The 17,811-nt window shown below is 59.1% G+C and overlaps 2 protein-coding genes across 2 annotated transcripts in view; both read left to right on the top strand.

Annotated features, from left to right (window-relative positions):
- Positions 1-5,823, top strand: part of LOC123350444 (netrin-1-like) — a 34,595-nt gene extending 28,772 nt beyond the window's left edge. Inside the window, exons 5-7 of the mRNA XM_044989052.1 lie at positions 57-110; positions 1,385-1,465; positions 5,143-5,823. Of these exons, the coding sequence (XP_044844987.1) occupies positions 57-110; positions 1,385-1,465; positions 5,143-5,471 (464 nt within the window). The 3' untranslated portion in view covers positions 5,472-5,823. The remainder of the gene's footprint in view (positions 1-56; positions 111-1,384; positions 1,466-5,142) is intronic.
- Positions 5,824-12,470: 6,647 nt separating this feature from the next.
- LOC123350302 (sulfotransferase 2B1-like) lies at positions 12,471-17,416 on the top strand. Its single transcript, XM_044988807.1, has 7 exons — positions 12,471-12,615; positions 13,252-13,400; positions 14,651-14,859; positions 15,046-15,172; positions 15,415-15,509; positions 16,156-16,336; positions 16,485-17,416. The coding sequence occupies exons 2-7, from the start codon at positions 13,256-13,258 to the stop codon at positions 16,598-16,600; spliced, it is 873 nt and encodes a 290-aa protein (XP_044844742.1). The 5' UTR covers positions 12,471-12,615; positions 13,252-13,255; the 3' UTR covers positions 16,601-17,416.
- Positions 17,417-17,811: the final 395 nt, after the last annotated feature.

The following is a 17,811-nucleotide window of genomic DNA, read 5'->3' as shown; positions in this document are numbered from 1 at the left end:
TCCACACGTCTCTCTCTCTTTCTCCCTCCCTCCTTCCCTCCATCCCCCTCTCCCAGGCGTTCAAGAGGTGATGACCACCACGGCTGCCTACCCCCTGGAGTGGAACACAGGTGCCTGGGGCAGGATGAGCGGGATCAACAGTTGGGCGTCGTCCCCCCACTCCCATTTCCCAGCCTCAGGATGGAGCAGTCACCCCCACTGGTGCAAGACTCTGTAGGGAGGATGACTGCCTACTACTGCTGCCAGCTAGGGAAAGCCGCTCCTTTAGCGCAACTAACAGAGAGCCATGGCTTTGGGGGGAGGGTTCAAATCTTGCTGGTAAGACTCAGTGGAGGCCAAGCTGCAATGCTTGGCCGCCACTGTGGGTCATGGAGCCTGCAGGTTCATGGCATGAACCAGCCAAATATGCTGGCTCTGGTGGAGGGGAATTTGGGGGTGGGGGTGCCAAGGAAGATGGGCATTTAGCAGATGGGGATGGAAGTGAGGCAGGCAGGAGAGGTCGGAAGAAGGGAATGGGAGGAGGAGGACAATGGGAAGAGGAGGGGAATATTAGGAGGGGGGTATGGCTGAACACATTTGTTGGGGTACATATAAAGAAGACCCTCCCCCAACAGAGTTTCAAGGTTCCAGGGGCTGTAGGCAGGAAGTGATGTCATAGCTAGTGCCCCATGATATATGGCACTCCAGGAAGTAGAAAATATAATTCATAGACCTGGAACTGTGACACAGTGTAGGACAATCCAGGCAGGCCCGCCTCCAAAGTGGGGGAAATGCTTATTGAGGAAGTGACATCGTAGCTCTGGAGCTGTGCTGTAGGGTAAGACATTCCAGGGAATCCCTTCTAAAAGGTGGATGGTGAACACAAATTCAGGAAGTGACATCATAACCGCAGAATTATGTCCTCTACCTGGCACTCTAGGAAGTCCTGCCTCCAAGGAGGGAGGCATGCTAGTTCAGGAAGTGACATCATAGCTCCAGAACTGTGCTGTATTATGGCATTCCAAGAAGTATCGCCTTTGGAGGGGAGGGGGAAATGTTACTGCAGGAAATGACATCATAGCTCTGGAGTGGTGCTATAGGTTCCACCTCCAGCGGGGGTGACACATGTAATTTCAGGAAGTGATGTGATAGCTTAATAGCTGTACCATGGAGTTTCAGCCCTGCAGGAAATCCTGCCTCCAAGGAAGCAGGAATGCTAATTCAGGAAGTGACATCATAGTGCTGGAGCTGGAGGTCCCGCCTCCAGGCCTGGAGCAGCAGTTGGGGGGGGTCAAAGGCATGATTTGGGATGGATCCTGGTTTGTGAGAAGCAGGATGGGGTGAGGAGCCGGGGACGGGCTAACCCCACTGTACCCATGTGCCCCCATCTGTGCTCTCCCCCTAGGCACTGAATGCCAGACTCACTGCAGCCCCTCCCACGGCCGCGTCCACATGAACCTGCGAAAATACTGCAAGAAGGATTACGGTAACATTGACCTAACATCATTATCTATCTATCTATCTATCTATCTATCTATCTATCTATCTATCTATCTCCAGACAGTCCCTCTATCTATTCATCTGTCTATCCCATCCACCTATCTGTCTCTCTCTCCCCATACATGTCCATCCTGAAGCTGGGAAATGTTATATTAAAGAAAGAAAGAAAGAAAGAAAGAAAGAAAGAAAGAAAGAAAGATGTGCCATGAGGATAGATAGATAGATTGATAGATAGATAGACAGACAGACAGGGGGTGTCGAGATAGATAGATAGATAGATAGATAGATAGATAGATAGATAGATAGATAGATAGACAGGGGGTGTTGGGATAGATAGATAGATAGATAGATAGATAGATAGATAGATAGATAGATAGGAGGTGTTGGGATAGATAGATAGATAGATAGATAGATAGATAGATAGACAGGGGGTGTTGGGATAGATAGATAGATAGATAGATAGATAGATAGATAGATAGGAGGTGTCGGGATAGATAGATAGATAGATAGATAGATAGATAGATAGATAGATGGGGGTGGATGTGGATGGATAGATAGATAGATAGATAGATAGATGGGGGGTGGATGTGGATAGATAGATAGATAGATAGATAGATAGATAGATAGATAGATAGATAGGAGGTGTCGGGATAGATAGATAGATAGATAGATAGGTAGATAGATAGATAGGTAGATAGATAGATAGATAGCTGTGTCCCGAGATGGATGGATATGATTTATTCCCCAGCAATGCTCTGTTCAGGATCTGGTCCCTGCCCCCTGCCCTCGCTGTGACAATTGGCCGGCAGAGAATTCTCCCGCACTGCGGGGTTGACCCTGAGCTGGAGGCCGGGCTCAAGGCACAAAGGGCATTAGGAGTCTACGTGGTTTTTCGCCCAGGGATTAGGAAGGGATTATCCAGATGAGCCGCCCACTGCCCCTGGCCCCGGCTCCTGTGAGCAGCCAAAGAGCAACGGATCACACACACTCTGCACAAAGGATAGTGAGAGCCCAGCCTGCCCCACTCTGCCTCCACCCCCCACCTGTGTGTCCATCCCCCCACAACCACCTGTGTCCATCCCCCCTCCTCCACCACCCTTCCTCACTGGCTCTCTCAGGGTCAGGCCCTGAGTGCCAGAGCCAAAACACCTTGGCAAGTCTGGGTGGCCGGCCCACTGGGCATGGCCAGGCACCATTCGTGGGAGAGTGGGGCTTTCTTTGGGGTGCTTAGAATTGCTGGGCATAGCAGGGTCTGATTGCTGTTCCTGGGTAGGAGTTGGGGCCACTTGAGGGTTTTATGGCATATATCACTGGGTATTAATCAGCATCAATTGGTATCTGTGGACATCACTGGGTGTTATTGGGTATCAGTAGCTATCACCGGCTAGCACTTCATATTGTTTGGGTATCAATGAGTATTGTTGGGTATCACTGAGTATCATGGTATTGTTGGGTTTCACTGGGTATCGATCGATATCACTGGGTATTGTTGGTTTCAGTGCGTATTGCTTGGTATCACTGGATATCACTGGATATTGGGGTTCAATGGCTATTGTAGGGTATCACTGAATATCACTGGATATTGGGGTTCAGTGGCTCTTGTTGGATATCACTGGGTATTGTTGGTTTCAGTGCGTATTGCTGGGTATCACTGGATATTGGGGTTCAATGGCTATTGTAGGGTATCACTAGATATCACTGGATATTGGGGTTTAGTGGCTATTGTTGGGTGTCAGTGGATATTGTTGTTATCAGTGGGTATTGCTGGGTATCACTGGATACTGTTGGGTTTCAGTGGGTATTGCTGGCAGAGTTGGATATTGGTGGGTATCACTGGATATTGGTAGGCACTCTTCGGTATCACGTATTGATGGGCATTGGTGAGCACTGGGCATGATGGGCACTACTGCGGATTGGTGGGTAAGTTTTACTGGGTACTGGAGTGCACTGTTGGTCATCGATGAGTAACGCTGGGTATTGGTGAGTATCATTGGGTATTGGTAGGCACTGTTGGGCATCATTTGGGATCACTGAGTTTTGCTGGGTATCGCTAAGTATTGGTGAGCATCAGTGGGTATTGATGGGCATTGGCATTATTTGGTAATGTTGGGTGTTGATACATTTAATTGAATATGGGTGAGTGTTGGTATCATTGGGGAATGTTTGACGTCAGTGGATAATGTTGCATATTGGGTCTCATTGGATATTGGTGGGCACTGTTGGGCATCATTGGGTTTTGGTGGATATTGGTATCAGCATCATTGGCTAATCATAGAATATCAGGGTTGGAAGGGACCTCAGGAGGTCATCTAGTCCAACCCCCTGCTCAAAGCAGGACCAATCCCCAACTAAATCATCCCAGCCAGGGCTTTGTCATGCCTGACCTTAAAAACCGATAAGGAAGGAGATTCCCTAGGTAACCCGTTCCAGTGCTTCACCACCCTCCTAGTGAAAAAGTTTTTCCTAATATCCAACCTAAACCTCCCCCACTGCAACTTGAGACCATTATTCCATGTTCTGTCATCTGCTACTACTGAGAACAGTCTAGATCCATCCTCTTTGGAACCCCCTTTCAGGTAGTTCTCTTCTGCAGACTAAACAATCCCAGTTCCCTCAGCCTCTCCTCATAAGTCATGTGCTCCAGCCCCCTAATAATTTTTGTTGCCCTCCGCTGGACTCTTTCCAATTTTTCCACATCCTTCTTGTAGTGTGGGGTCCAAAACTGGACACAGTACTCCAGATGAGGCCTCACCAGTGCTGAATAGAGGGGAATGATCACATCCCTCGATCTGCTGGCAATGCCCCTACTTATACAGCCTAAAATGCCATTAGCCTTCTTGGCAACAAGGGCACACTGTTGATTCCTATCCAGCTTTTCATCCACTGTAACCCCTAGGTCCTTTTCTGCAGAACTGCTGCCTAGCCATTCGGTCTCTAGTCTGTAGCAGTGCAATGCTCATGTTGGGTATCATTGAGTATCATTCGGTATTGTTGAGTATCATTGGGTATTGATATAATTATCTATTGAGTATCATTGGGTATTGGTATGGTCTAATGCTGAATATCACTGAGTATAGTTGGGTGTAGGTATCATTGGCTAATGCTGAATATTGCTGAGTATCGCTGAGTATTATTGGGGATTGGCTGAGTATTGTTGAATAACATTGAGTAATGCTGGGTGTTAGTATCAATGGCTAGTGTCGATTACCATTGAGTATCATTGGGGAAAGGTGAGGTTTGGTATCACTAGATACTGTTGAGTATTATTGTGTATTGTTGGGTATTGCTATAATTGACTAATGTTGAGCATCGTTGAGTATCATTGGGGAATGGTGAGGACTAATGAGTATTGTTGAATATCATTGGGTATTGGTATCATTGACTAATGGGTATTGTTGAATATCATTGGGTATTGTTGGGTATTGGTATCATTGACTAATGGGTATTGTTGAATATCATTGGGTATTGTTGGGTATTGGTATCATTGACTAATGGGTATTGTTGAATATCATTGGGTATCGGTATCATTGGCTAATGTTGAGCATCGTTGTGTATCATTGGCTGATGAGCATTACTGGCTATCATTGGGGACTGGCATCACTGGCTAATGTTGGGAATAGGAGAGTATCCTGCCCCTTCCTGACCTCTGACCTCCCCCTGCAGTGCTGCATGCCCAGCTGCTGGCCATGGTGGAGTCGGGCGAGTGGTGGCAGTTCACGACCTCAGTGCTGGCGGTCTATCGGCAGCGCCAGGTGCCCATCCGTCGGGGCGAACAACCACTCTGGGTGCCCCGGCAGGACCTGGCCTGCGGCTGCCTGCGCCTCCAGGTTGGCAAGGCCTACCTGGTGATCGGGAACGATGCGGAGTCGCCCGACCCGGCGCGCCTGGTGCTGGACAGGAACAGCCTGGCGCTGCCCTGGCGCGATGTCTGGGCCCACAAGCTCCGCCGCTTCCAGCAGCAGAACCGGCGGGGCAACTGCCGGAGCCCCTGAAACCCAAGGAGGCGGGATGGAAATGCCGGGAACCCCAAGGCCGGGGGAGGGGGCGCGCCAGGCACCCCAAGACCTGGGGCAGGGTCTGTAACACCTGGTGCTGCTCCTCCAGGGGCTGAGATCCCCCACTGATCCCTGAAACTGGGCCCATATCCCCTCCTCAATCCCCTAAACTCCCCCATATTCAGACCCTGCCCCCCATGCAGGGCCCAGTCCTACCTCCCCTCATCCAGCCCTACAGGGGAGCCCATCCCCACCCAGCTTCCTGCTGCCCCCTCACCCCACATTTTTATAATCAGGTTGGGGGGGAAGGGGAGGAAATACCAAAGACGACCTTTGACCACTGACCTACAGCCTGCTCTGCTCTTGCACTTGTACAAACGATGAATGGAATAAAACGAGAAATTATTTTACTCACTGGAGAGTCTGTTTATTGGGAGGGGAGCGGGGTCCTGGTTAAAGTGTGTGCGTGTGGGGGGGGGACAGGGAATGGGGCTTGCGGCCTCTCCCCTCTAGGGGGCGCCAGCTCCCATCCGGCCCCAGGACAGGGACTGGCTGGGGCGGGGGGGGGGGGGGAATGGGGCCTTTGATGTGCAGGTTCCCAGCTGCCCCGTCAGCAATGGGGTGGGGGGCACATCCTGCCTGAACCCAGCCTTGTTGCCATTGACCAGAACCAATCGCTGGGCGCGGGTGTGAAATCGCCATCTGTGCCAGAGGGTCCTGTTACTGCGGGGGGGGGGGGGGGGAGTGCACGGCCACCCCCACACAACCCCCCCCCGCCACTTCACACCTTCCTGCCCCTTCACTCTGCCTGCCAGCCTCACTCTGCCCCTGGCTGCGTGGGGCCCTGCACCCGTCTGTTCCCCCAGGCCCCTCTCCCCAGAGCCCTGAGCTCCCCAGCTCTGAAGGGAACCCCCAGCACCCAAAGCCCCTCCCCCCCGAACACCAGAGATACGCCCCATCTGGCCGGCTGGCTGGGACTCTCTGGCCCACTGTGTCTGCTGCACACACCCGTCTCCAACCCTCTACCTGTCTGTCCCTCCATCCCCCTCACCCCGTCTATCCATCCCTCCATCCCCCCGCACCTCCCATCTACCCATCCCTCCATCCCCCCGCACCTCCCATCTATCCATCCATCCATCCATCCCCCGCACCTCCCATCTACCCATCCCTCCATCCCCCTCACCCTGTCTATCCATCCATCCCCCTCCCCCCGTCGCCCCCTCCAGCCCCCCGCACCTCCCCTCTACCCATCCATCCACCCCCCCGCACCTCCCATCTCCCCCTCCCTCCATCCCCCTCCCGCCGTCTATCCATCCACCCCCCCGCACCTCCCATCTACCCATCCCTCCATCCCCCTCACCCCGTCTATCCATCCATCCCCCCGCACCTCCCATCTACCCATCCATCCATCCCCCCGCACCTCCCATCTACCCAACCCTCCATCCCCCTCACCCCGTCTATCCATCCACCCCCCCGCACCTCCCATCTACCCATCCCTCCATCCCCCTCACCCCGTCTATCCATCCATCCCCCCGCACCTCCCATCTATCCATCCATCCATCCCCCCGCACCTCCCATCTACCCATCCCTCCATCCCCCTCACCCCGTCTATCCATCCACCCCCCCGCACCTCCCATCTATCCATCCATCCATCCCCCCGCACCTCCCATCTACCCATCCCTCCATCCCCCTCACCCCGTCTATCCATCCATCCCCCCGCACCTCCCATCTACCCATCCCTCCATCCCCCTCACCCCGTCTATCCATCCCTCCATCCCCCGCACCTCCCATCTACCCATCCCTCCATCCCCCGCACCTCCCATCTACCCAACCCTCCATCCCCCTCACCCCGTCTATCCATCCATCCCCCCGCACCTCCCATCTACCCATCCCTCCATCCCCCTCAACCAATCTATCCATCCATCCCCCCGCACCTCCCATCTACCCATCCCTCCATCCCCCTCACCCCGTCTATCCATCCACCCCCCCGCACCTCCCATCTACCCATCCCTCCATCCCCCTCACCCCGTCTATCCATCCATCCCCCGCACCTCCCATCTACCCATCCCTCCATCCCCCTCACCCCGTCTATCCATCCATCCCCCCACACCTCCCATCTACCCATCCCTCCATCCCCCTCACCCCGTCTATCCATCCCTCCATCCCCCCGCACCTCCCATCTACCCATCCCTCCATCCCCCTCACCCCGTCTATCCATCCATCCCCCCGCACCTCCCATCTACCCATCCCTCCATCCCCCTCACCCCGTCTATCCATCCATCCCCCCGCACCTCCCATCTACCCATCCCTCCATGCCCCCTCACCTCCGATCTACCCATCCCTCCATCCCCCGCACCTCCCATCTATCCATCCCTCCATCCCCCTCACCCCGTCTATCCATCCATCCCCCCGCACCTCCCATCTACCCATCCCTCCATCCCCCTCACCCCGTCTATCCATCCATCCCCCCGCACCTCCCATCTACCCATCCCTCCATCCCCCGCACCTCCCATCTACCCATCCCTCCATCCCCCTCACCCCGTCTATCCATCCATCCCCCCGCACCTCCCATCTACCCATCCCTCCATCCCCCGCACCTCCCATCTACCCATCCCTCCATCCCCCTCACCCCGTCTATCCATCCCTCCCCCCGCACCTCCCATCTACCCATCCCTCCATCCCCCTCACCCCGTCTATCCATCCATCCCCCCGCACCTCCCATCTACCCATCCCTCCATCCCCCTCACCCCGTCTATCCATCCATCCCCTCGCACCTCCCATCTACCCATCCCTCCATCCCCCTCACCCCGTCTATCCATCCATCCCCCGCACCTCCCATCTACCCATCCCTCCATCCCCCTCACCCCATCTATCCATCCATCACCCCACACCTCCCATCAACCCAACCCACCAACCCCCTCACCCCTGTCTATCCATCCATCCCCCCGCACCTCCCATCTACCCATCCCTCCATCCCCCTCACCCCGTCTATCCATCCATCCCCCCGCACCTCCCATCTACCCATCCCTCCATCCCCCTCACCCCGTCTATCCATCCATCCCCCCGCACCTCCCATCTACCCAACCCTCCATCCCCCTCACCCCGTCTATCCATCCATCTCCCCACACCTCCCATCTACCCATCCCTCCATCCCCCTCACCCCGTCTATCCATCCATCCCCCCGCACCTCCCATCTACCCATCCCTCCATCCCCCTCACCCCGTCTATCCATCCATCCCCCCGCACCTCCCATCTACCCATCCCCCTCATCCCGTCCATCCATCCATCCACCCGCCTCGCACCTCCCATCTACCCATCCCTCCATCCCCCTCACCCCTGTCTATCCATCCATCCCCCCGCACCTCCCATCTACCCATCCCTCCATCCCCCTCACCCCGTCTATCCATCCATCCTCCCGCACCTCCCATCTACCCGTCCCTCCATCCCCCTCACCCCTGTCTATCCATCCATCCCCCCGCACCGCCCAACTACCCATCCCTCCATCCCCCTCACCCCGTCTATCCATCCATCCCCCCGCACCTCCCATCTACCCATCCCTCCATCCCCCTCACCCCGTCTATCCATCCATCCCCCCGCACCTCCCATCTACCCATCCCTCCATCCCCCTCACCCCGTCTCTGATCCCGGATGGGGGAGGCAGGAGTCGGGGGGGAGGCTGAGTGGGATGCTCTGTGGGTACCTGGGGGGCGCCAGGGGGCTGGGGGAGGGGTGCTGCTGGCAAGGCCTGGCACAGACCCTCTGTATGGGGCACAGCGCCCCCAAGGGGCCTCAGAGCCAGCCCCCCCCCACTCCAGTCCCCTAAGCGGGGCCCATCGCCAGGCACAGCCTGCCCGCCCCACCTCCATTTCTAGAGCCGCGTCGCCCCCTAGTGGCCGGTTCCCCGCACGGCAGCAGCACACTGGTGCAGGGGTTATTTGCTAGTGACAGGCCGCGACTCTGCAGGCGATACGGGGTTAATCCAGGAGAGGGGGGTTCGGCCCCGTTCCGCAGAGAGGGAAACTGAGGCACCGATGCTGATGAACCCAAATGGCAGGAGCGTGACAGAGGCCAGGAAGGACTCCTGGGGTCTCTCCCTGGCTCTGGGAGGGGAGTGGGGTCTAATGGTTAGGGAGGGGGGGGGGCTGGGAGCCAGGACTCCTGGGTTCTCTCCCCAGCTTGGGGAGGTGGGTGAGGATCAGGAGACTGGAACTGGTGCCCCCTCCCCCTGCTATCTCAGCTCCACGCCCGAGGGTCTGTGCCGCAGCCCCTTATCTTTTGGGTGGTGACTTCCCAGGGCAATTCTGTGCTGTGCCTGACCCCCGGCCCCGCTCCATGTGGGAACCCACCTGCCAGCCCCTGGCACAAGGGGGCCCTGTGTGAACCTGGCCGGGCGCACAAGGAAAGTCCAAAGCAGACTGAGGCATCACGCAGGGATTCCCAGGGCCACAAAACAGCAGCTGCAATGCGATGCTGAGAAACGCAAAGCAACGCCCATTGGGAAAACATAATCCCGACTATTCGTACAGAACGGTGGGGTCTGAGTTAGCCGGTTCCCCCCCCCCCCCCAAGAGAGAGCTCTTGGGGTCACTGGGGAGAGGTCTCTGAAAACATCCGCTCAATGTGCAGCGGCTGTCAAAAACCGAACAGCCTAGTGGGAATTGTTAGGCAAGGGAACGATCATAAGATAAAAATATCCTAATGCCGCTATATAAATCCCTGGTCCGCCCACCCCTTGAGTCCCGCGTGCAGATCCGGTCACCCCAGCTCACAAAAGGTATTCATTGGAATTGGAAAAGCTGCAGAGAAGGGCAACAAAATGATCGGGGGGCTGGAAAGGCTCCGTATGAGGCGAGATTAATAAAACTGGGACTTTTCAGCTGGGAAAAGAGACGACTAAGGGGGATATGATGGAGGTCTAATGAATCCTGACCGGTGTGGAGAAAGTAGGGTGACCAGATGTCCTGATTTTATAGGGACAGTCCCAATTTTAGGGTTTTTTTCTTATATAGGCTCCTATTACGCCCCACCCAATTTTTCACATTTGCTGTCTGGTCACCCTAGGAGAAAGTGAATCAGGAAGTGCTATCGACGCCTTCTCGTTACACAAGAACAAGGAGTCACCCAATGAAATGAAGAGGCAGCAGGTTTAAAACAAGCAGCAGGAAGTATTTCTTCACCCAGCGCCCCGTCAATCTGTGGAACTCACTGCCAGGGGAGGTTGTGAGGCCAAAAGTATAACTGGGTTCCAAAAAGAACGAGACACGTTTCTGGAGGACAGGTCCATCAGTGACTATTAGCCAAGATTAGATAGATAGATAGATAGATAGATAGATAGATGGGGTGGATGGGGTTAGACAGATAGATGAGATGTCTAGGGATAGATAGATAGATAGATAGATGGGGTGGCTGGGGAGAGAGAGAGAGAGAGAGAGTGGCTGGGGATGGATAGATAGATAGAGAGAGAGGGTGGATGGGGATGGATAGATAGATATTTAAAAGTCCTTCCCATACTCCTACGCAGGCTTAGAAGGTTTAGGATTTTTATGGGTGAATGTCAGTAAACATCAATTTCACTGCGCACACCAGAAAAATATTTCCATTGATATTATAAAATCATGACTAGAGAAAGTAAATCAGGAAGTGCTATTTACTCCTTCTCGTAACACAAAAACTAGGGGGCACCCAATGAAATGAAGAGGCAGCAGGCTTCAAACAAACCACAGGACGTATTTCTTCACCCAGCGCACAGTCAAGCTGTGGAACTCACTGCCAGAGGATGTTGTGAAGGCCAAGACCATAACAGGGTTCAAAAAAAGAACTAGATAAGTTCATGGAGGACGGGTCCACCAATGGCTATTAGCCAGGACGGGCAGGGATGGTGTCCCTAGTCTCTGTTTGCCAGAAGCTGGGAACAGGCGACAGGGGATGGATGAGTGGATGATTCCCTCTGGGGCACCTGGCACTGGTCACTGTCGGCAGACAGGACACTGGGCTGGATGGACCTTTAGTCTGACCCGGTCTGGCCGCTCTTAACTTCCTGCATCTCCCCATCTGCTGTCATGTCACAGTTCTCATCTGACCTCTCCATGGCCTGGCACCACCCCCATCATTTTGCACATCTCTCAATAGTTCAATGGATAAAAATGCTCAAACCGCATCATTCTGTGCCACTCTGGCCCTTTCACTCACCACAAATCTCCTGTAGGTGCCTGGAGCCCCTGCCTGGCCCCTCCCAGCACCTCTCCAGCAGCGCAAGAGGGGAAATGCCGGACAGTAAACACTGCTGTGACCCGTGGGGATTGTTAAGCAAGAAGTGAAGCGCTGCCGAGCGCCGAGGGGCTGGAAATGCCCGGCTGGCCCGTGCCGCAGAAGAGCCCCGGCTGGGGGGGCACCCACCGATTTCCAGTCGGGTCGGTGCCGGGAGCGCGCAGGGAGCTCGCCCGGGACGGGACCAGCTGCAAAGTACCAGGACCCGGCCTCCTTCCCATCACCTGAGCCCTGGGGAGCGTCTCATGCTGCCCTGGGCTGGGGGCAGCCAGCAGGGGGCAGCGCTGCACACACACACACACACACACACACACACACCAGCAGGGGGCAGCGCTGCACACACACACACACACACACACACACACACACCAGCAGGGGGCAGGACACACACACACACACACACACACACACCCAGCAGGGGGCAGCGCTGCACACACACACACACACACACACACACTCACACACACACACACCAGCAGGGGGCAGGACACACACACACACACACACACACACACCCAGCAGGGGGCAGCGCTGCACACACACACACACACACGCACCAGCAGGGGGCAGGACGGACACATGCGCGCGGGCTCCCCGGGGGGGCGGGAGGCACCAGCTGTTCTCCCCGGACCCCATTGTGGGGCAGCCCCCCCCCCCTCCCGCGGGATCCCCCCGCCCACGTCACTGCCCAGCGCGGGGCCCGGCTGGGGCTGCCCTGGGGGAGGGGGAGGAGGATCCCCCCACCAGTGACCCGGATTCACACAACGCCCCCATTGTGCGGGGGAACCCACGTGGGCCCTGTGGGGCGGGGCCGGGCCGTGGGAACGGGACACAGACGGAGCCTGGAAAGACCCCGGCCCGGAGGGTGACCTGGGTGAGGCGCAGCCCCCCAGGTGCCCCTCACTCCCCACCTGCAGCCCCCGCCCCCCCCAGCCCCTCCGGTGCCCCCCACCGGTGCCCCTCCCTCCCGACCTGCAGCCCCTGCCCCCCCCCCAGCCCCACCGGTGCCCCCCACCGGTCCCCCTCCCTCCCCACCTGCAGCCCCCGCCCCCCCCAGCCCCTCCGGTGCCCCCCACCGGTGCCCCTCCCTCCCGACCTGCAGCCCCTGCCCCCCCCCAGCCCCACCGGTGCCCCCCACCGGTCCACCTCCCTCCCCACCTGCAGCCCCTGCCCCCCCCCAGCCCCACCGGTGCCCCCCACCGGTGCCCCTCCCTCCCCACCTGCAGCCCCTGCCCCACCCCAGCCCTGCCGCTGCCCCTGACTTCAACTTTTCAAGTCCGGACTGTCCTGCCCCTCCCCCTCCCCCTCCCCCTCCCCCCTCCTGCCCTGCCCCAGAGGGTCCCTAGGGGGCGATTCCTGCCCAGGGTGGCGGTTGGGAATTGGGGGGCTGGAGGGGGAGGGGCTCAGAGGTGGGGATGGTGACACGGGGGGGGGATTAATGCGGAGGGGGGACCCAATAACACAGGGCTGGTGCTGCCCGTTGCTGAGGGTCCCCCCGTGTCCCCCCCAGCTCCATGGCTGACCCCGGCCCGCGCTCGCTGCTGTACGAGGGGCTCATGCTTCCGGCCCTGGTGCACAGCGAGCAGAGCCTGCGATACGCCCAGTTCGGCTTCCAGGTGCGAGACAGCGACGTCTTCAGTGTCACCTACCCCAAATCGGGTGAGAGACCCCCCCCAACCCCCCTCTGCACTCTCATATCCTCCTTACCTGCCCTGCACCCCCTGAACCGCCTACATGCCCAATACCTCCCCTGTACCCCCATGTCGCCTGACAGTCCCTGAGCCCCACCCCATATCACCACAGCCCCCCTCTGCCGGCCATACCTCCCCTGCACCCCCACACCTACCCCCAAATTGTGTGAGGTCCCCTCGGACCTTCCCCTGGAGACCCCCACTGCACTCCACACCTATCCCAGCGCAGATGAGACCCCCCAGTTCCTGGGATCCCCCATTCCTCCCCATCCCCGGTGCCCCCCATACTGCTTCCCCCATCTCTTCCCCCCCCCCATGCATCCACATACCTCCATCCCATCCCTAGCTCCTGCTACTAACCCCCCTGCACCCTGGCCCCTGGGATCCCCCTCACAGCCTCCCCCAGGATCCCTACTGCACCCCCCTGTGACGAAGTGGGACTGGTCGCACTGGGGGCTGGGTACACTTCCTAAGTATCTAGCAGCAAAAGGCCATGCAGGCAAATGCCTGACACTCTGTCTCCTAGCAACTGATGGCCGGGCCCCTCCCTGCAAAGGTGCGGGCTAGAGGTGTTGGAGACAAAGGGGTCAGGTGACCTCCTGGCCCGGGAAAGAGGCAGAGCAGAGAGGAGGGGCCGGAGGGGGGCTGGGAAGTTTGGAGTTGGCTGGAGAACAGAGGGGAGGCAGGGAGACCGGGCTCTGATCCCCGAGGGGGCTGGGAGGCCCCCAAGATGGACCTACTGGGGGGATCCGGTTATCTGGGCCTGCAAGACCTGTGCTGGACTGTGTTCCTGTCGTCTGAATAAACCTTCTGCTTTACTGGCTGGCTGAGAGTCCTGGTGAATCGGCAGGGAGCCCGGGGGTGCAGGGCCTGACTCCCCCACACTCCGTGACACCCCCGAACCCCAGCATCTGCACCCCTCAAACTCCACTTACATCCTCTGAACCCTGGCACAGCCTTTGAGCACCTGGCCATCTCACCTACCCCCTGGGTCTCCCCACCTCCCCTAACCCCAACTCCCCCTCCACCCCTCTGACCCCCAGGATCCTAGCTTCCTACCCCATCGCCCTGCGCCCTGGGGGTCCCCTCCTTTGTACTCCATTCCTCCCCATGCTTCCCCCACTCCTGGCTCTAACCAACCCTACTACCACTCCCTGGGGCCCCCTCCCCCAATATCTACCCAGCCCTCCAGCTCCATCATTCTCCCCCCTCTCCCAGGCACCACCTGGATGCAGGAGCTGCTGACCCTCATTCACAGCGATGGGGACCCCCGGCTGGCGCAGTCGGTGCCTTCCTGGGAGCGGGTGCCCTGGCTGGAGCAGACCACGGCAGCCGGGTTCCTGGAGAACCGGCCCTGTCCTCGGCTCATCTCTTCCCACCTGCCCTACGGCCTCTTCCCCAACTCCTTCCACGGCTCCAATGCCAAGGTGAGGGGCTGCAGGTCGGGAGTGAGGGGCACCGGCAGGGCTGGGGGGGGACAGGGCTGGGCTAGCAGGGGGCTGCGGGTCGGGAGTGAGGGGCACCGGCAGGGCTGGGGGGGAACAGGGCTGGGCTAGCAGGGGGCTGCGGGTCGGGAGTGAGGGGCACTGTCTCAGTCCCTGTCCCTCTCCCAGGTGATCTATACTGTGAGGAACCCCAAGGACGTCTGCGTCTCTCTCTATCATTACTCTAAAATGGCCTCATTCCTGGAGTTCCAGGAGGATTTTGGGGAATTTGTGGAGCTCTTCAGTGCAGGCAAAGGTACCAGGCAGCGCGGTGCAGTGGTTAGAGCGGGGTGGGGGCTGGGAGCCAAGACTCCTGGGTTCTCCCCCTGGCTCCGTGAGGGGAGTGGGGGCTAGTGGTCAGAGCAGGGGGGCTGGGGAGCTGTGTGTGCCCAGGCTGTTATACCAAAGGGTTTTCAAGCCCAGCCCCTGGGTCCCTCTGTTCGTTTCATACATAAATTGGCATTTTACCCTCGCTCCCTAACCCCACCTTACTTCCAGTGCTGTTCGGCTCCTGGTTCCAGCACGTGAGGGGCTGGCTGGGCCTTAGGGACCGGCTCAACTTCCTCCTCCTGACCTATGAGGAAATGCATCAGGTGAGAGACTAGCACCAGAGAGAGGCGGGGCCAGGGAAATACCCCTCCCCCCACCGCCCTGGGTCACACCCCTGGACTCATCCACCCTGGTATCTAGCCCCCCCCCCCCCCACAGGATCTGACCCCTGGGCCCAGCCACCCCAATATCCCACCCCCTCCCTGCCACCTGGGTCAGAGCCCCAGCCGGACCCATCTACCCCGGTATCCCGCCCTCTTCCTGCCCCCAGATCAGCCCCCCGGGCCCATCTACCCCGGTGTCCCGCCCCCTCCCTGCCCCCAGATCAGCCCGCCGGGCCCATCTACACCGGTGTCCCGCCCCCTCCCCGCCCCCCGATCAGCCCCCCGGGCCCATCTACCCCGGTGTCCCGCCCCCTCCCTGCCCCCAGATCAGCCCCTGGGCCCATCTACCCCGGGATCCCGCCTCCTCCCTGCCCCCAGATCAGCCCCCCGGGCCCATCTACCCCGGGATCCCTCCCCCTCCCTGCCCCCAGATCAGCCCCCCGGGCCCATCTACCCCGGGATCCCGCCTCCTCCCTGCCCCCAGATCAGCCCCTGGGCCCATCTACCCCAGTATCCCGCCTCCTCCCATCCCCCCCACAAATCAGCCCCCCGGGCCCATCTACCCCGGTGTCCCGCCCTGTGCCAGGACCTGCGGGGCAGCGTGGAGCGGATCTGCCGGTTCCTGGGCAAGCAGCTGGACGCGCGGGCGCTGGACGGGGTGGTGGCGAACGCCTCCTTCCAGGCCATGAAGCAGAACAAGATGTGCAACTACAGCCTGGTGCCGGAGAACATCATGGACCAGCGGGTCAGCCCCTTCCTGAGAAAAGGTGGGAGAGGGGCAGTGCCCCTGCCGGGCAGCAGGGGGAGCTGTGTGTGTGTGGGGGGGGGGGGCTCCCAGCTACCCCAGCCTGGCCTCTCCCAGCAGGGGGCGCTGTGGAGGACTCCCTGACCCCCTCCATTCTCTGCTTCCCGCAGGGGTCCCTGGCGACTGGAAGGGGCACTTCACGGTGGCGCAGAGCCAGGCGTTTGACCGGCTCTACCGGGAGCAAATGCAGGATGTGGGCGTCCGATTCCCCTGGGACGAGGCCTGAGGGGTCGCCGGCCCCCTCCACCGGACAGCTACAGTCTGTAGGGACCCCTAGATCCGTGTGTGTGGGCACTTGAATAGTCTGCAGAGCAGGGGCTAGAACCCAGGAGTCCTGGCTCCCCCCCCAACCCCCGCCCTGCGCTAACCACTAGACCCCACCCGCTCTCCCAGAGCCAGGGATAGAACCCAGAAGTCCTGGATTCTGTTCCTGGCCTCTGTCACTCTACAGCCGTTTGGACTCATCAGCATCTGTGCCTCAGTTTCCCTCTCTGTGGAATGGGGCCAAACCCCCCTTCCCGGGCCCTGGATTAATCCTGTAGCTGCGTGTCACTAACAACCCCAGCACGAAAGTGTGCGGCTGCTGTGTGGGGAACCAGCCACCAGGGGGCGAAGCCTCTCCAGAAATGGGGGGGGAGGCTTTTCCTGGCAATGGGCACTGAGGCCCCTTGGGGGCGCTGTGCCCCATACAGAGGGTCTGTGCCAGGCCTTGCCAGGGGCACCCCTCCCCCAGCCCCATAGCGCCCCCCCAGGTACCCAAAGAGCAACCCACTCAGCCTCCCCCTCCCCACCTTCCTCAGCCCCCAGCACCTGCCCACACCCCTCCCCCTCCTAGCTCTGTAAGGGGTTGGGGGGATTAGCTGGGCTCGGGATGACGAACCCAATGTCCCTCCATCTCCGGCAGGGGCTGCAGCCTGGAGTCCCCTTCTTCCATCCCTGCCCCCGAATCAGCCCCCTGGGCCCATCTACCCCGGTATCCCACCTCCTGCCTCCCCCCAGATCAGCCCCCTGGCCCATCTACCCCGGTATCCCGCCTCCTGCCTCCCCCCAGATCAGTCCCCTGGCCCATCTACCCCGGTATCCCGCCTCCTGCCTCCCCCCAGATCAGCCCCCGGGCCCATCTACCCCGGCATCCCACCCCCTCCCTGTCCCCCGGATCAGCCCCCTGGCCCATCTACCCCAGTATCCCACCTCCTGCCTCCCCCCAGATCAGTCCCCTGGCCCATCTACCCCGGTATCCCGCCTCCTGCCTCCCCCCAGATCAGGCCCCTGGCCCATCTACCCCGGCATCCCACCCCCTCCCTGTCCCCCGGATCAGCCCCCTGGCCCATCTACCCCAGTATCCCACCTCCTGCCTCCCCCCAGATCAGCCCCCGGGCTCATCTACCCTGGTATCCCACCCCCTCCCTTTCCCCCGGATCAGCCCCCCCGGCCCAT

Source organism: Mauremys mutica, chromosome 15, assembly GCF_020497125.1.
Source record: "Mauremys mutica isolate MM-2020 ecotype Southern chromosome 15, ASM2049712v1, whole genome shotgun sequence".
Lineage (NCBI taxonomy): Eukaryota > Metazoa > Chordata > Testudines > Geoemydidae > Mauremys > Mauremys mutica.
The sequence above is the reverse complement of the archived record's forward strand: the minus strand, read 5'-3'. Positions and strand labels throughout refer to the sequence as shown.

Bases quoted from the DNA above. Each gene is read 5' to 3' on its own strand.
- LOC123350302 (XM_044988807.1), top strand. From the start codon at position 13,256: ATGGCTGACCCCGGCCCGCGCTCGCTGCTGTACGAGGGGCTCATGCTT. The intron at 15,173-15,414 runs GTACCAGGCAGC...CCTTACTTCCAG, and splicing joins GCTCTTCAGTGCAGGCAAAG to TGCTGTTCGGCTCCTGGTTC. The intron at 15,510-16,155 runs GTGAGAGACTAG...GCCCTGTGCCAG, and splicing joins CCTATGAGGAAATGCATCAG to GACCTGCGGGGCAGCGTGGA.